The sequence below is a fragment of the Colius striatus genome, chromosome 15 (assembly GCF_028858725.1).
Source record: "Colius striatus isolate bColStr4 chromosome 15, bColStr4.1.hap1, whole genome shotgun sequence".
Taxonomy (NCBI): Eukaryota; Metazoa; Chordata; class Aves; order Coliiformes; family Coliidae; genus Colius; species Colius striatus.
Genome location: NC_084773.1, coordinates 15,934,448 through 15,952,578, shown reverse-complemented (window position 1 = coordinate 15,952,578; position 18,131 = coordinate 15,934,448). Strand labels below are relative to the sequence as shown.

At 45.8% G+C, this 18,131-nt stretch overlaps 1 protein-coding gene across 21 annotated transcripts in view; it reads left to right on the top strand.

The window, feature by feature from the left end:
• Positions 1 to 756: 756 nt before the first annotated feature.
• Positions 757 to 18,131, top strand: part of MAGI1 (membrane associated guanylate kinase, WW and PDZ domain containing 1) — a 332,909-nt gene continuing 315,534 nt past the window's right edge. For all 21 annotated transcript variants that reach the window (XM_062008019.1, XM_062008018.1, XM_062008017.1 and 18 more), the window contains exon 1: positions 757 to 1,085. In XM_062008019.1, the coding sequence (XP_061864003.1) occupies positions 800 to 1,085 (286 nt within the window). In that variant the 5' untranslated portion in view covers positions 757 to 799. The remainder of the gene's footprint in view (positions 1,086 to 18,131) is intronic.

Genomic DNA, 18,131 nt, shown 5'->3' with positions numbered 1-18,131 from the left:
CCCGCTGCCCCTGACACGTGAGCATCTCCAGCAGCTCAACTTTTCCAGGGGCTCACTCAACTTTTTCCAGGAGCTCAACTTCTCGAGGGGTCTCAGGGGAGCTGTGTGCGAGGGACCCGTCGGCGCTCCCGGGGATGAGCCGTTGCCGCCGCATTGTTTCCCGCAGCATCTCCCCGGGAGAGGGGAACCGGGACCGACTTTTCCCTTCGGAAAAGTTGTCCGCGAGAGCGGGGCCTCTCGGGTCGTGCCGCGCACCGGCGCCGCGGCCGTGCGGGGAGCGGGGCGGTCCCGGGGCCGTGCCGTGCCGGGGGCGGGGAGGCGGCGGGGCCGGGCGGGGCGGGCCGTGCCAGGGCGCCTGCGCGGGGCGCGGAGCGGAGCGCGGCGGAGCGGGACGGACCCGAGTGTAACAAAACAAACGGGGCTTTGTATCGCCTTAAAGGCGCCGCGCGCCGCCTCCGCGCCCCGCGCAGCGCCCGCGGAGAGGAGGCGCGCAGCACAACGGCCGCGCGGGAGGGCGAGTTACAGCCGGGTTTGCGCTTTTCGGCGCTTTTGCAAGATTTTCTTTTTCTTTTTTTTCGGTGCCGCGGGTGAGCGCGGAGGGGCAGCTGAGGCGGGCGCGCTCTCCCCTTCGCTCCGCGGGCGCGGAGCCATGAGGGCCCGCGCGCGGGCGGAGCGGGGCGCGGCGCCGGCGGCGGTGGCCTGAGGGGCCGGCGGCGGGGCGGTCTATGCGGCGGCGGCTCGGCGCTCCCCGCGCACCTGCTTACCGCGCTTCCGCGGCCGCGGAGCGCCGCGCACCACCATGTCGCGCGTCGTCCAGAAGAAGAACCACTGGGCCAGCCGGGTGCGGACGTGCTCCATCAGCCGCGGGCCCGGCGGGCAGTTGGGCTTCACCTTGCTCGGCGGCGCGGAGCACGGCGAGTTCCCCTACGCGGGCGCGGTGGCGGGGGGCGGCGAGGCGGTGCTGAGCGAGGGCGAGCTGCTGCTGGAGGTGCAGGGGGTCCGCGTCTCCGGGCTGCCGCGCTACGACGTGCTGGAAGTGATCCGGAGCTGCAAGGACCCCATCGTGGTGAAAGCCGTCCGACAAGGTGCGAGCGCGGCCGCGGAGGGGCGGGACGGGACGGGACACGCGCTCCGCGCTGCTCCTGGGGGCTCGGCGGAGGCGGGGGGATTCGTCTGTGGTGTTGAGTGGCCAGGGGCGAGTGCGGTACGGAAAGGAGAGGTGAACGTTAGCTCTTTGGGGCAGCACAGGACCCCGACAGGAGTCAGACTCCGCGTGTGTCAGTGCTCATGTTTGAGAGTGCTCTTAACAAGCACCTCATCGTCCTGACTCAGCCTCAAGTCTCCCGGCCTCCGCGAAACACGGCGAGCAATTGCGTGAGACTTTCTGTAAAGCACCGTGGAGCCTCCAGCACCCCTTGTGTGGGTGCCCACGGTTGTCAGGGGGAGCTCCGTGCCCGGGTTTGACCCTCGGAGTGGCCAAGGCAGACCCACTGCTGGGGAAATGTGGGAGAGATTCTCTCCTCCAGCGGCTGAGCATCCTTTCAAGTAGCCACGCTTCTGGGTGATAACTGGAGCCTTGTTCAAAAAGCGCAGCGTGGGGTTTGCCACGCACTCGGCTTGGGAAGGGGAAAGCTGAGACCCTTCTGTGAAGGCAGTTCACCTTCCTGGCACAAAGTCACCTCAGTTTTTCTTATTTTCCCCCACCCTGTTTTGCCCAAGGTGTTTTGCACATCCCCACTCCCAGCCCGGCAGCACACACGGGTAGCTCTTTCTTTTGGCTGGGGAAGAGGATAGGAAGAGCCCTCCCATGCAAAATGAAAAAAAAACCCACTTCCCATCCATGTACACACAACAGTTGCTCAACAGGTTATCTTCACGAGGCTGGCTGATGGGCTTGCAGTTTCCAGGGCAGGATTTGAATTTAGTTCCAGGAATCTTTAGTGATGTGGCAGCCGTTGAGGTCAGTTGCATGGGCAGGATGAGCAGGGCTGCAGCCAGACACCTGAGGAGCACCCCAGGGTCAGCCTCAGGTGGAGGAAGAAAGGAAAATTTTCTTTGGATTGCCCAAGAGATTCCTTAAGGGAAAGTTTAATTGTTGTTCAGACATGTCTGCATCCCAAAGTTGGGGGCTTTGCTGTGGCTGCTGGTGCAAGAGGGATTTTCTTCTGTCTACTTGGTTCGACCCAGCAGGTTGCTAAGGACAAAATCTATGGCCAGTGGGCAGGACTGTCACCTGAAGTCTTGTCCCCAGACTAACAGATGAGCAGTGCAGGAGGGCTGCAGGCACTTGTTCCACAGCCATCCTTCAAACCTCCCTTGCGGGAGCCGATCGCAGTGATGGTGTGTCAGAGAGGAGCTGAGCTGTGCCATCCCCTTCTGCCACCTGCTCCCCTTTCTGGGCAGTGTCCCTCAAAACTGCCCCGGAGCTGGTGTACCAAAGCAGGGCTACTTGTTAGTCTTTCCCAAGAGTCAGTAGAAATACTCCAGCAAACAACGTCAAACTCCCAAGAAAAACAGTTTTCTTTAAACAAATGAATATTTTCCCTGCTGCATTTTCTCGGCTTCCCTGGGAAGTGAGGAGGGAAGCTGAGCCTGCTGCTTTCCCTGCCCAGATGGGAGGGTGAGAAAAGCATGAAGAGAAAAGTATGAGGAAATCAGACAAGGATTTGGTGTGGAGTTTCTCTTTTTTTTTTTTCCATACTGATTGTTTTAGCAGAAGTGTTAAAATACAGCTTCTGATGTTGCAATGTGGCTGGTGGTGGTGGATGAAGGAAGATGTGTTTAAAAAAAACAACCAAACAAACCCAACCAAAACCCAAAACTTCCTTCCCAGCCAGCAATTTGTGATTAAACTTTTTGTTAGTTTGGAAACAGTAGCCAATCTAAATAGCAACATCTCACGGAAACACATCAGAAATTTACTAGTGCTCAGTGGCAAGTGTGTCTGCTTCAGGATATGGTGAAAAGAAGGGGCAGTGCTGAGTTTTTAGCATGCTGGTTGAGTTTACCTGGAGTTAGGGAGAACAAGGTTCAAACCCCTTTTTGGAGTCAGAACCTTGGGCTATCCTCATCCAGAGACAAGAACCAAGCCCCTGGGTACCATGGGATTGTAGTTTTCCTTTTATTGTTTTCCTCCCAATCTCTTTTTAAAATGCTTTATCAGACAGGAGTGAAGAGTAGAAAAGTGTATCTATTTTAATTCCTTAAGTATTTTTATGGTGTGGAAAGCAGTTCTCTGTGCCTGTCGAGGATTGCCTGGCATCTGTGCAGAGCAAGAAACTCTTGTGGGTCAGAATCATAGGTGTAGAAAGGGAGAGTGTTTTAATTAAAATGCATTACTTTTATATTGTTTAAAAATCTCATTATGGGGATGGCAACTGCCATTCAGGAGGAGGTGTGTGGCACTAGAGCAAATAGTGAAGGAGTGTGAAGATTGTAAACACTTTTGTAGCAATGATTCTTTTCCCAGTTCTTAGTGCCTAATTGACTGGTGCTGAAGTGCTTGGGCAATATTAGCCTGGAAATATATATTTTATTGCCTTGATCATTTTGTATGCCATTTGCAAGGCTGGGAAAATGGGAAGCTTACTGTAAGTCAGTCATCTGCAAGCATGAGCAGAGAGAATAACTCTTCTGATCTTGCATTTAGTGGAAGACAAGGGACTAGGATGTGAAACACAGGTGGAATCGACTGGGCACAGGCTTTATTAAACTAGGGATTATAGATTTACAGCTTATCATGAGCTGTTTTTTTCTTGCTTTTGTAAGTCATAAGTTTGAGTAGGTCCCCACAGAGTATAAAAAGGGGGAACCTATGTGAATGCTTTTAATTGGAATGATAGTATTTAATACTGCTCACATAGGGTTTCTTGGTCCTTTGCTTATTCCATGAGAGAGGAAAGCTAAAGAATTTTAACAAAGGACTCTCTTTCTTTTCCCCAAATGCACCCTTTTTGGTATTTTGTTGGAGAAAAATAAATTCCACCTCAGTTGCCTGGTTTTGGGGGAGATAGAGGAAGAATCTGCTGCCATGTATCTTGGTAGCTTTCAGAACTGTCAAACGTGTGAAAAAACCTCAGTTAACATGTAGTGCTTTTATGACTGACTGTTTCCATCATACATCTGTGCCTAAATTCTGATGAAATTGGCAATTAACTCCTGTGGAGTTAATAAGTGCTTTTTTATTATTACTTGCTCTGAGGGTATAGAATTAATAGATTGAATTACAAGAGTACTGGTCGCATGTTCTCACGTGAAGCTGACATTGCCTCAATACAATGGTTTCTTGGCTGTTTTGCGACTGTTGTAGCTTCCTTGAATACACTTCATGTTTTTCAAAATGCCTTGTTTGGATAAATTGATGATATTTAGTTCACTTGGCCAAATCAGTAATAAAGTTGGGCATGCTGTTTCTTGTATATCTCGATTTACAGAGTCCAGCATAACAGAAGTTTAGTGTGCTGTTCTCCACAAGGGAAGAATTAAGGCTGTATCTCTAAAAAAATCATGGTGTTTTGTTTAAGGCAAAGTATTGGCTTTTCTTTCTGCCTCAGTGAGAGATGGGCACACTCAGAGAGATTTCAGACTGCAGCCTTTTATTTGTGTTGCTCCTCACTTAGATGGTCTGTGCCAAACCATACCAAGCCAGATGCTTGGCATGGGAAACTGTCAAAGTTAATATGTTTGTACACTCATTTTTAAAGTGTTATTTTTAGTTCTCAGTTCAATGCTTTGCTTCCCTAAAAAGTCTCAGGATGCCAAACCCTAAATGACCAGTTCTTTTTGAAACCAAGAGGTGCTGAGATAGGTTTGCACACGTGGTTAATAATTTCATAGTACTTTGCAGCTGGGATGATCCCACAGTTGGGAGGAGCTCTGGGGTGGTTTACTTCTTTTTTTTTTTAAGCCCACACAGGGCAAACAGGAGCAGATGTGATTCCCTAACAGAAATGGTCACTGTTTACCCAGTGCTATCAGCTGTATTTGTTTCTTTTCAAACATTAACTTGACCCTAGGATAAATTCTGAAACACAGTGCATGACTCAATGCTTCAATGTCAGGCTGGCATTTGCTATACAAGGCGATCAGCAGATGTTGAAATCAATTACTTGTCCAAATGAAGCCACCTTCTTTAAAGTTTATTTGAGCTGATATTTGGACCTTTTCCCTTTATTTTCCTGAAAGAGCTTGTGAGAGAATTGCTGCCTTGGCTATTCTTTGGGGTTTTTTTTGGTAGAACTTAAAGAAAAAAAGAGAAGAAAGTTGATGCATCTGTACATTTTCTTGTACTCTCAGCATAGCAAAGGCTGGGAAGCAGAGTGTCACTTTGTTAGTGGGTGACACTGAACAGCCCACGCTAAGTAGGTTATGCTGGTGCCTGGCATTGCAGGGACTGGAGGCAAGCACAGATGGATGTGTGCCTCCCGGAGATGTAGCACAGCTCACGGTCGGTTTAACGTGCAGGCAGCAAAGGGAAAAGCTCTATAGAGAGTGAGTTCATGCTATTCCAGGAGTTTACTTCTGCAGCATCATGCATGGGCTCCAAAAACCAATTTTCCTTTAGTCTTTGCTTAGCTGAGTGCCAGTCAGTGCTTCTGTAACTCAGTTTTTCCCTGTGACCCAAGTGGATTTGAAGTGGTGTGTGTGAGAGATTTGCCATCCAAAATTTGGGGAGACATTAATGGGTTTTAAATTTATAGAGCTGGTCTTCAGCACTGAGCTGCTGGGATGAGCATTGTGCAGGGCTAGTCACTACTCAAGGATAAAATGAAAAAAAGGCAGAAGCTCTTTTTTCCACATCACTTCTTAATATATTTTGCTGTGAATCAGTAACCTCCTTTCTTTCAAGTAGTTCTGCATTTAAGAGTAATGAAACGTGTCTGTCTGTGTATTAAAATACTGCTGTGAGGAAGGCCTTATCTTTACTGTGCCTGAATTTACAATGTAGTATTTGTTAGGGTTTAGATGTTGATACTGCTCATGGCAAACCAGTCGTCCATCCCCTCCAGAGCCATGAGATAGCACCCTGAGATGGATGTTAGAACCTAACTACCACATCTTTGCTGTAATAAAAAGTTTCAGGAATTAATATGATCCTTTTAATAGCATGAAATGAGATTATGTTTTCCACAATAAGGTTAATCTTTCCACCCATTGAGATGGGGCTTCAGGCTTCCTCTTTATGGCCAGTCAGATCACAGAGCAATGAAATAGCAATTATAGTCTAATTACAAGCAGTCATTCAACATCATTGCGAAGTAAGATGTTAACACCTTGCTGCGTGTGGTTTCAGTTTATGTTTTTAAGACCAAGGGATGGAATTATTTACCAGCTATTAGAAGATTTAAGATTCGTCCTTCATGCATGTTGTTAGAAATTTAAGAACTTATTTTGCCAGGTTTGAAAGCCAAGCCATCAATAGCTCATTGAGTTCCCCTGTTTGGAATTGCCATTTTACTCTGGTTCAGGCTGCAATCATTCATGGATCTCTTCTCTTTCTATGTCTCTCTTTCTGAAGCCTGAGAAAAATCCCTACTCCTTTGACAGTCTGTGCATGCACAGGGAAAACATTTGCCCAAGGGCAGCTACATTAGGATGTAAAGTTCTCTAAGTAGCACTTTTGTGGCTGTACAGACTGATGATTTGGGCTGACAGGTCTCTCATTTGTTAGTTTCAGCATCACTCAGTTTGGAAGTAATGTGTAAACTGAGAAGATACTGGTACCTCAAGGGCTTTTTTATCGCATCAGCAAGGTCTGAGCTGTGGGCAAGGGCAGGATCCTTGGGACCTCTACTGAGGTTTTTAAAAATAATTGACCAAGTTTGTTATTTATGTTCTCTTACTTTAGTCCAGACACAAGCTATGCTTGATAGTTATTTCAGGTGTTTGGGGTTTGGGTTTTTTTTAACACTTCCTCTGACTTTGACTGGAACTCGTATGTAAAGGCTTATACAGGTTTTGATCTTTGTGTGCTGCAAGTGACTTAAATTTCTTGGTGAAAATCATGGAGTATTGATTCTGTGAGAGTAAGTGCCATGAATTTATAGGAGGACTGTGAAGGGTGTGAGATAAAACCTTATCTGAAGGTAGAGATCCTTACTGTGAGCCATCAGTGGTATTTGGAGGGCTGGATCCCTCCTTCCAGCTCCACCTCCCAACTCCCAGAACAGCAAATTCAAGATCCTCTATCTGTATCTCTATAGTGATTTTTCTCTAGCTCAGCTGTGGAAAAACTTTATTTTTGCCTTTTAGAAATTAAGTGACCTTTTTGCACCAAGGGCACAGGGATGAGTGCTTCCCCCTGTGATCTCTGAAGATCTTATCCGCTCCTGTTACCCTGTCACCAGAGGCACGGCTTGCAGGACAGAGGCAACAGCAGCTTTTCCTTGCTGAGTGACAGTGCTGCTGAGCATGCAAGACCAGCTCCTGCAGAAACATCATTTTCACCACTATCATCTTTATCCCTGCCTCTCTTGACACTTGATATTTGCTTTCTTGCTTTTGCACACAACTTGCTTTGGCTTAGCTGTTGTGGCAGTTTGACAGGTAAGGCTCCCAGTCCCTCCAGACCCAGCAGCCCGTAGAGATCCACGTGTTCAGCATGTTTGGTGGTTTAAGTTCGGGATTCCCTGTGAGATTCTGGTGTTGGGAAACAAACCCAAGCCTAGGCTGTTGTCCAGAATTTGTTTTCTACTGATCTGTGGAAGAGGCTGTGTGTTTCCAGAGCAGCTTGGCAGCTTTTTACATTGAGCTGCTGTGTTTGTAGATTTGGATTGGGGTTATTTTTTCTTTATTTTTCTCTTTTACTCTCCCTTCTAGAGAAAATCAAGAGAGGTTCTTTTCCTCTTCTACTCTGCCCTGGTGAGGCCTCATCTGGAGTACTGTGTCCAGTTCTGGGCTCCTCAGCTCAAGAGGGACAGGGAAGTGCTGGAGAGAGGCCAGTGCAGGGCCACCAAGATGATCAGGGGACTGGAACATCTTTCATACGAGGAAAGGCTGTGGGAACTGGGGCTGTTTAGCGTGGAGAGAGGAGACTGAGGGGGGATCTTATTAACATTTATAAATATCTAAAGGGTGAGTGTCAGGAGGTTGGGACATCCCTCTTTTCTATAGTAGATAGTAACAGGACAAGGGGTAATGGGATGAAGCTGGAACACAAAAAGTTCCACTTAAACATAAGAAAAAACTCTTTCACTGTTTAGGTGAGGGAGCCCTGGCACAGGCTGCCCAGAGGGGTTGTGGAGGCTCCTTCCTTGGAGATCTTCAAGACCCACCTGGACATGTTCCTATGTGACCTGATCTAGGTGACCCTGCTTCTGCAGGGGGATCGGACTGGATGATCTCTAAAACCCCTACCATTCTATGTTTCTATGAAACAGGTAGGCCAGAGCAGCATGGCTCAGGACAGCTGGGATATTTTTGTTGGGATCCACCCTTCAGTTTCCAAAGGTCAGACACTTCATCCATCCTCCCTCCTGTGACAGTTTAAAGGGTTTCCAGAGGTATTCCACTGCTGTGAGCTGGAACGATGGCACCACTCTCTGTCCTGGTCCCCAGTCCTGACTTTGGCATCATTTGTGTTGAACTGTTTTCTGTTAGCAATATTATTTAAACCTACATAAATTCTTTCCTTTCAACTCCCCCAGTACACCTTGGAGGAACTATTTTTTTTCAACGGGTCCTGGCGTTTTAGGTTACATTTTACAGACTTGGCTTTTGGCTGAGAACAGTTCCTGTTTTTATATTTGAGAGGGCTTGTGTCATAACTCAAAAGAAAAAAGAAGGTAAAAATATTTATTGGATTTCATTGACTGTCCCCTATTAGACTAAACAACAGCACTTATTACACAGTGTGAAAATAATGCAAAGCGCCCTGTCTTCGTAATGGAAACAGGATAAAAACCAAACAAAGCCTTTGGGATGACTTGCAAAGTAGAACAGATGCCCTTACAATTGCAAGGCATTTGAATAAGGAAGCAGTTTTGCATGGTTTGCTAATCCTTAACTAAAGAGTTCATTGTCTTGGCTTATACATCTGTAATTTTGGAGCCCTGAAGTCAGTGCCTTAGTACAATGAGGTTGGGAAGAGACCGACTTTTCTTTCTTCATATCCTTAATCACAGTGGGTTGTTTTTTAAGGGGAAAACCTCAACTCTGGGGTTTTCATTTAGTTATTAACAAAAAAGCCTTTGAAAAAGAAGCTGCCTAAGATCCAGCCACTCCCTCAACACAAACAAAGCTGTGCAGATATTGTGTACTTTCAAAAAAACCCCAACTTTGATGTTCAACTTCTCTTATTCCAGTGGTGCAGATCCTGTGATGAGTGGTTGTTAGTCCAAACTGATGACAGACACAGATGTCTCGGATTTTTTTGGATACATGAGAGAGAGGGGAAAGTTACCTCCAAACAGGCTGAACTGGACAGGTGAGGACCTGGGCTGTGGAATAACTTTTCTTTGAAATAGCAAGAAACACACCTGTCCTCCTTTCCCAAAGGTGTGTGCAGAACTTCCAATGAGCAATTTGAGCAGCAGGGATATAGAAGGATGATCCTCGGCCTTTGACCTGCTGAGGAACAATTCACTGGAGCCTTGCAGGAAGCCAAGGATGGCTGGAGGAGAGGGAGAGGGAGACAGGCAGCAAGAGATACATGAAAAATACCAAAAACATCAGGTTGAGGAGAGATTTACCTGTTCACTGCTGGATTTATTACTGATGCTGTCTCTAAAAGCAGAGGTAGTTGAGTGCTTTCTGCAGGACCAGCCAGGAGTGTGGCTGTCTTTCCAGCTAATTACAAAGCAGTCTAGACCATCATCTGCTTGCTTTGGGAACCTTAAATGCCTACATCCATGTGCCGTATAGGATACAACTTTGTTGTTGAATGTCATGGTAGGATGTGGTGCCTAAAATAACTTGTGCTCCTCCAGATTATTGCTGGAGTTCAGCAAGGACAGCCCACATGCTGCCCTGCACAATGAGGGGATGGCCAGGGGACATGTGGCACAAACTGGCCCTGGGCTGGCTGATCCCTGGTGAGCCTGTGGAGGAGAGGTGTGTGATTTGGCTGGATTTGGAGACATCTCCAAGCTAAGTCTTTACTTTGCAATGCTGGTGCCTGGGGGACAGGATGCCCAATGGGGCTTCGGCAGACACCGGTCCAGGCTTTGTTCTCCCTGTCCTAAGGGTGAAAGAGGGGTTAGCCTGATGGAAACCAAAGAATCATGGCCTTCTCTTTTGCATTTTTCCTTAAACTATGGACTGATATAGAGTATCTCCCTAATGTTTGCTGGTTGGGGTTGAGAGGATCAGCAGCAGCCTGTGTGCGTGAGCATGGCCAGAGCCTCTGCTGGCTTCACAGTGAGGCACTCTGAAGAAAATCAGTAAATTGTTTGTTTATTGGGAGCAGCTGTATTTTTGTTGTTGTTGTTAGATCATCCTATGCCCATACCCCAGCCAACGTTGTGTGTTTATTTTCTGTGCAAATACCAAACTTGCTTAGCAGTGATATATAGTGTTTTGTCAACTTCTCTGTAGTCTGTGCGCGCTCCGGAATCCTCCCTGTTGCCTGCTGTCTGCTGTTATTAATCAGACTGTTTCTAAAGGAAGATCTGAGCTGACAAATACCCTTCTACATTTACCATAGTTGTATCACCCCATTTTCTTTATTTTTAAAAAGAGAAATGATTTTCAGTGAAGACATAGGGACAGGCTGAGATTCTTGACCTGATTTCACATGGAGGTGTTTTTCTCTGATCACAGTCTGTGTAAATCCTTCATATGGCAGGAAGCCTCGTTTACTACACGTGGAGTGAGGCAATTAAACCTCCAGTAACTGTCTCTGACTTTCTGTGGGAAGTGCAGAACTGATCTGGGCAGATCCAGACAGGACATTGAGGACGTCAGGGCTGTGCTGGTTCAAGGGTCAGCTGCTCAGAGAGGTTACATATAGGGGAAAGTTCTATATCTGCATCCAACCTAAGTGGAGGAGTTTGTGTATCACCTATCAAAATAGTTTGAGTTCTTGGGTGAGGCCTTTGGAACATATGAATATATACAGACCAGTCATAAATATATATTTACTTTGTGCACTTCAGCATTCATATTGTGAAACTCTGCTTGAATGAGGAGTTCTAGAATCTCTTCTTCTTCTATCCCCTGCCCTTTTTCATGGAAACTAATCCTATGTCTCCAGCAGCTCAGGCTGTCATAAAGCCAATGCATAGATTTCAATGTAAGTGGCAAACCCCCTGTTGTTTGGCACAGTTACTGGAAAGCTGAAGAGTATGAAACCACCACCATTATGGCTGAGAACAGTTCCCATGCCCATTACCTCATCACGAGGTGCATGAGCAGCCTCTGATCTTGTACAAACATTGAAATTCACTCTGTGGTATTCCCGTGGTGAAACTGTTTCAGTGATACTTGCCTTGTAAATCATCTGCAGGAACACGTTGGCTTCCAAAGACTGCCCACTCATGAGACCTCTCTTGCTTTCTGACTGGGTTATGTGACATGGCTGAGGAAGAAAGTCCAGATTCCCTTTTCCTGACCTATGCTGGGGGCAGCTGCTATCTAAACCTTTGTCTGGCCTCTGTGAGTCATTTTGAGAGAGCAGGAGGAGGGAAAGCTAGAGCACACCTATAAACGTTATCTCGGAAAGGTGCCCAGTTTCGCTGCACACAGGTCTCTGGCATTGTAAAGGCAATAAAGTGGCATTTAGTTCTCTCATTCCAGAGGCAGGTGGCTGTTACTCTTTAACAGAAGGTGGTTCCTTCATGAGGATGGGAGAAGTGGTGCATACTTGGATGCATGATGTTAATCTTTCAAGCCTGATAAGGTGTGGGGCCCTCTTGTGCCGAGTGGCACATGAACCTGAAAGAGTTGTCCCTGCCTGGCTGCTTTGCAGGAGGAGAGAGAGGACTAAAAAGGCTCCTAGTGATGTTTGGAAGGGGGAAGCCAAGCACTAAGATTGTGTGACTTAAGATACTTGTTGCAAGGTCCTGGGCCCTCAGGTCTCCCCACATCTGTGCTGTGAGGCTCTGTTGCTTCCCAGATCTTAAAACAGGGGAAACTGATAAATTGTTTCAGCTGGAGCAGCTTTCTTTTGCACTGCCAGGCAGTCCTGCACAGGTAGAAGTTTACCATGATAGTATTTCCAATTAAAACATGTAAAAGGCTTAGATTTTTGTCTCCAAAAGAGATGAGCTAGGGGCTATCCAAGGTGGCTTATTCGTTTATTTTTGTTTTCTGTTGCCAATTTTCCAGTTGTATTAGCTGATGCTGGGAATAAACACGTATTGGTTCTTCCAGGAGCTAAATACAGTGGGTTTTTTACGTAGTTCTGATCTGGCATAGGATATCTTGGTCACATTACATGCTGGTAGACAGTGTGCACATTTGGATCTGCCTAAGTTGATACACATAAGAAAAGATCCAGTGAAAATGAGAGTGCTGAAGTTTAAGCGTTGCAGAGGGCTTTTTCTATCTGCCTGGATATAAAAGATGCCAGAATGGGTGCTGAGGCTTGCCTAAACCAGTATGGAAACTACTGGTTGCCTAAAATCTGGGCAAGTTGTCACAATCCCAAAGAACTCGTTGATGTTAAAAGGTTGCAGCAGATTAACCAAAAAAATCAATTTCAAATTGATTTAGTGTTAGCTGCTGCGTAACTCAGCCCGGTCCTCGGTGCCCTGCGTGGGACTGACCTGCTGTGTGAGACCGAGCAGGTGGGTTGGCATTGCATCCTACTGTAACAGGGATGCCTGCTCTCCCTTGAGGATGCTGGAGAAAACAAGGAGGCTGCCTCCCAAACTGTCTCATCACAGTTAACTTTTCAGTACAGTGTCTGCTGTAGCAGTAGCTGCCCGGATGGGATCTTGCCCCTGGCTGAGAGTACGAGTGTTTTTCCGCGGTGCAATTGAGTTGGCAGGGAAGGTTACATCAGCTGCCGGGCTGGAGGCTGGTTCAGGAGGTGCTGGGTACAGTTATTTGTTGGTTGACTTCTGACAAAGAGTATTTCTCCTGCCTGCAGCACCTCCTGCTCTCCAGGAAGATTAAAAACTTTTCTTTAAAAATGTAGGGACTTTTTTTAGCCATCTTGCAGGCTTTAACTGAAACTGGTGATTGAATGGTTCCAAACAATAGTCAGGAAGCTGATTTTTTTTTGCTCTTGCTCCTTTTTTATAACCCTCAAGCATCTTCCCAGCAAACTGTGGGCTGTGTCAGGCAGAGCCCACTCCTCCCTGAGCTCCAGGCTGAGCAAAGCCTGCCCGTTAGCATCGCCAACTCATAAACGCTACTTCATCAAGGCCTCTAAAGGACAGACCTTGCATGTATTTGGACACAGCAGCGCTGCTGAATGCTGATAGCTGTCTGAACTGGTGGCACAAACAGTAGGGAATATTTGCTACATATTTATTTATCCTCATGGTCCCTGATGTAGAAGAGACATCAGCATTAATATGCGTTGCAGTGGGTCACGTTTGGAGGACGTTGTTTCTAGCTTGAGTTTAGCAGAACAATAGTTTCAGACTCAGCGTTCTATCAGATATTTCACATCCATTCCTTGTGATATCCAGATAAGCTTGAAGTTGTACATTTACAGAAAATATGTCTGAAATTTCCCCCTCTTGGAGGTGGGTGAGGGATATTTACACTTAGCACCCGCTCACTGAGCTGCCTGAAACCAAGTTAAAAATTACAGAATGGTATTTCCATTGTTTTTCCCCTTCTCTCCACTCTGTGTTTCCTCTTCACTGGTCAAATCAAATGGCAGTGACATTTCAAAGTCTTCCTGAATGGCAAAATTAGAAATATTCCTTTTTCTAAGAAGTCTGGGAGAGGTATTTGAAGCATTGCATGCAGCCAATCCGGTAGGAAGTTGTTTAACTTGTCGAAATCTCTCTTTTGCTACAGAACCTCTATTGAAAATGACAAATTGCTTAAAGCAGTTTCCATGTTAGTCTTTAAAAAATTCAGTTTCTTTCCATCCAGAACACGTGGAAGGCATTTGTGCACTTGCCTGACTGTTTCTCTGTCCTAAGGCTCACACTCGGTGGCTTTGGACTTCATGTAATTTTCACACTCAGCTGCTTGGGTTTGTTTTCCTTTATGTTGAATTAAGATTTAGGGTTTTTTTTCTCTCTCCTCATACTGCCTTAGCTTAGATGTGAAAAGTCAAATCTCTCCCTGCTTCAAAGTTTGGGGACCGTGGGGAGAGCAGAGGAGGAACACTTTGAGGCTTTTGCTTTCCAGAAGTGATGTTCATGGCATTGTGAAATCCATAGTTTAAACTGGAAAATCGGTGTCCACACCCAAATCATTGCAATGTCTTTGAAACCAGTGCAGCGTTGAGTGGTGGTAATGCTTCCCAAAATGACAAAACATCTTTTACTTAAACATTTTCAACTACTTCTCTGTGGCTGTCACTTCAGCAGAAGGACTTGGGCCGGCAGGTACCAGATGCAGAGCCGTGTAGTTGGCTCTAAGTGCTGTAAAAGGGAAACTTGCTCAATTGTAGAGGCTTTGTTCTCCTGTTCTTTAAATTAGAGATTTCAAGTTATCATTGTACTTGAGTGAGCCTGCCCAGAGCAGCATGCTGTGGTATATATCCCAAGAGGATGTCTTGCCAAGGCTTGCACTTGGGCTTGTGCAAAGGGTGTGGAAGAGAATTGCTCCTTAGCAATGCTTGGTAAATGGCAGGCTCCAAAAATAAGGTGAAATGTGTATTTCTCAAGCCTTAACAGGCTGAGATGAGGCTTTCCATGCTGGTCCTTTCACCTGGAGTTAGTTGCACCAGCATATTAATTTGCAGAACTGCTTTTTGATGGCCTTACTGCAGCTTCCCTGTCTGGAGACAAGTCCAGCCAAACTTGGCTGAAAGGCTCACCAGGGTCTCTAAAACCCAGGGTACAAACTGTCCCCTTTCTGACTGGAAGGTGCTTTGCTCCAAATGGCATCGAATGAGAAGAAATTGGCATTGCCCCATTGCTCTCTGCTTGAGACAACCCTGTTGCTCAAGAGGACGATTACTGAGTTAGACAGCAGTCGGGAGGGGATTTGAGGACAATCCAGATGCTCTTTCTATAACTTGAAGGCATGTCATATTCTGGCACTTCTATTTTTACCCACTTTTCTTGTAATACTTGTTTTCTTTTATCTGCTATGATCCCTTCATTTTTGGGAGGTTTGGGCTGATGTGATATGTTGACTGTTTTCTTGTAGCTGTTCCTTTGTTGCCTTTTAGCATTTTGTTACAATGTTCTGTTTGTTTGTTTGTTTTCCTCTAAAAGGTACTTAAAAAAAGTAACAGTTACAAATTTTCTGTGTTTGTTTTTCTTCTCATGAGTGGTTTCGGAAATTGACTCGGTGCCTGGGTGATGCTGTTTACTTTGGTGTAGGATGTGTCACAGCAGATTCAGGTGAGCTGTTCTCTCAGTTGCTTTCCTGTTGCAAATACCTGTTTTCAGAAACAGTTTTAGAAGATTAGGTCTGAAATGGAGACCTGCTGGTAAGAATAACTCTTCCCTGGGAAAGTCCTGATCTCTTGTAGGCAGAAGGTAGCATATGCCTGGAAGCCTGGAGGTTTTATATACCTTGTTTATGGTGTTTGTTGCCTTTTGTGGAACATTGGATGCTGCCTTTGGGTATTCTTGTTATGTGAAAAAATGTCTGATCCTTTCCTGAGCCCTGCAGAGCTGCCTGGTATCAGGCAAAGAGTATCCTTTTAATGGATATTAAACCCGCCTCACTGGCTGTTGCATCTCTGGGCAATGAAATCAGTGCACCCCAAATGCAGACACAGAACCAACCTCTTTATTTATGTAGCAAAGCAAGAGCTTTAGTCCCTTTCCTCTTGCAATATATCTGGGTTTCTTTCTGCTTGTCCAGCAGTCTCAAGCAGGACTGGGTTGCTGTCCTGTTCCCACAGTTGATTGATAATCAACCTGTTTCCTTAATACAGGTGCAATATTTACTCTGAAGATCTTTTTTTCCTCTCCTGCTCTCCAGTCGCAATCCAGATTAAATGCAGTCTCTTCCCACCAAAACACTGGAGTTAATATTTTACCAGTGGTGTGCTAATAAAACCCCTTGTTACTTGTGTGGAGGAAAGTGAGCACAATACATTTGGTATCTCGGGAATAAAAACTATTGCAAAATATATGTACTGAATAACACCAAAGTCTATTTTCCTGGGAAGAAATGTTTGTGGAGCTGCTGGAGCTTAGCTCCTGCATTGCTTCCCTTTCAAAGATGCCATGTTTTGATTTATCTTCTTTCCCCAGAATCTCCTTTCAGCCTTAAAAAAGCAATGCTTATCATCACTGCTGTCGGGAGCTTGTGCTGCAGTTTGAGTTACTGCCTTTCTGTTTCTAGTGCCATGTAAGCAAGTGTAAATCTCTACATTACACCAATTTACATTTGGTGGGATTTGTCCTGACACGTCTAAAAGCTTCTGAGTCTTGGTTCGTTGTACGAACAACTTCTTTAATATGGAGCCCTGGGGACAAGACCTGATTTAAAATCAAGTTGTGCAGGTGAAAACAGAAAGGCATGGACTGTCTACAGCTAAGCTAATAGGGTAGTTAAAATTCTGCTTTGCACTTTGTCTCAAGTGCTGCACTCCTAATGGCAACACAAGCTGCTGCTCTGAGCCTTGCCTTGGCCAAGGCAGGAGCAGGCTGGTGAGGGCTGAGCATGGCCCCCAGGATTTCACGAGGGAAAAGGCTGATGGAAGCAATTCCCCAGCTGCTTGCAGGCTCATACAGTCTTGCTTTTCTCATGTCTACTGCTTTTATTCAGGCCAGCCTGGCTTTTTGAATTAAGAGATTCCTGTGAACTTCAGGCTGTCGCCTTCAGTTGTTGTTGGTGTGATTTTTGGGTTGTATTATTATTACTGTTATTATCTTCATTTGTATTCACTCTGCTTAGTGAGCATCTCTTCTTTGGGAGCAAGATGGGTTTAATTCTACCAAGTAGTAGCAGTGCACCCCTGCTATGTGAAACACCTTGGCTTGAAAGTTTACTACATCAGCTTTATGAGTGTCAAAGCTTTTTGACCAGATGAAATGAAGACTTTGCTGTAGAATCCTGCTCCTTACTAGTCTGGCTTTTCTTCAACTATTCTGAAGTTAGATGCAAACTAGCACAGAACTTGCTGTGCACTTTGTAAGCCTGTAAAGGAGAAGTTGGGCATATATGTGAATAACTGTGAACGATGCTTTAAATAAATGAAGCAAGAAAATGTGCCGTGGCTGCTTGCTAGAGACTTCTGTCATTTGGGACTGATTTATCAAAGAACTTCATTTCTAATTCTAGATAATGAGATTTGTAAGTATGTACTGAGCCTGTTGAAATCAGTTGCTCCAGAGAGATAGGTTTTAAGTGACAGCTAAAATACACAGGTTTCTCATGGAAGATGTTCTATATAGGCACACAGCAGAAATTCATCACTGCAGGGTGAGAGATAGATCCCTGTACAGCTAGAAACTTTGGGGGGAAGAAACTGAGTGTATTGCCAGTTTTGGGCTAACACTTAATTTTTCTTAGATGCTTTTGTAATTCTTTTTATAGGTGCTGAATTACTTCTGTGACACACCACATTGCAGGCAAGGGCAAAAGTTTAGCAATCTGCAGTGCAGAAGGGCTGATTTCCTTGCCAGCTGCTGAGTCTGGCTGTGCAGCTCTTGTACCAGCCAATTAAACCCACACTCATTACAGCCTTTGTGGTTTGGAAGTGAAGTGTTCCTGCCTTTAACTCGTAGTTTTACAGGATGTTGGTTTAGGCTGGAGCTTTGCAAAGCTTGAAATCTTATATTTTCCTCTGGTGTGTGCTCAAGAGGTAGGGGAGGTGAACAGGAGAGCTACATGGAGAGTTGTGTACCATGAAAAGGGAGTGTGTGTGTTTCTCTAACAGCATGTGAACCTGCAGTCATCTCCTAAAATTTTCATGATATACAGTAGTATCTGATGTACTGAGTTGCTGCAGAGAGGAATGGTCTCTGCTGCAGCGTCAGTCTTGGGGGAAAAAAAAGTGTCTAGTGCAGTAAGAAGTGCTGAGCATGCCTTCATGAGTGTATTCCTTGAGCTTCTCAGGCACAGGCTTCTGCCTGCCTCCCTCGTGGGGAATTTCT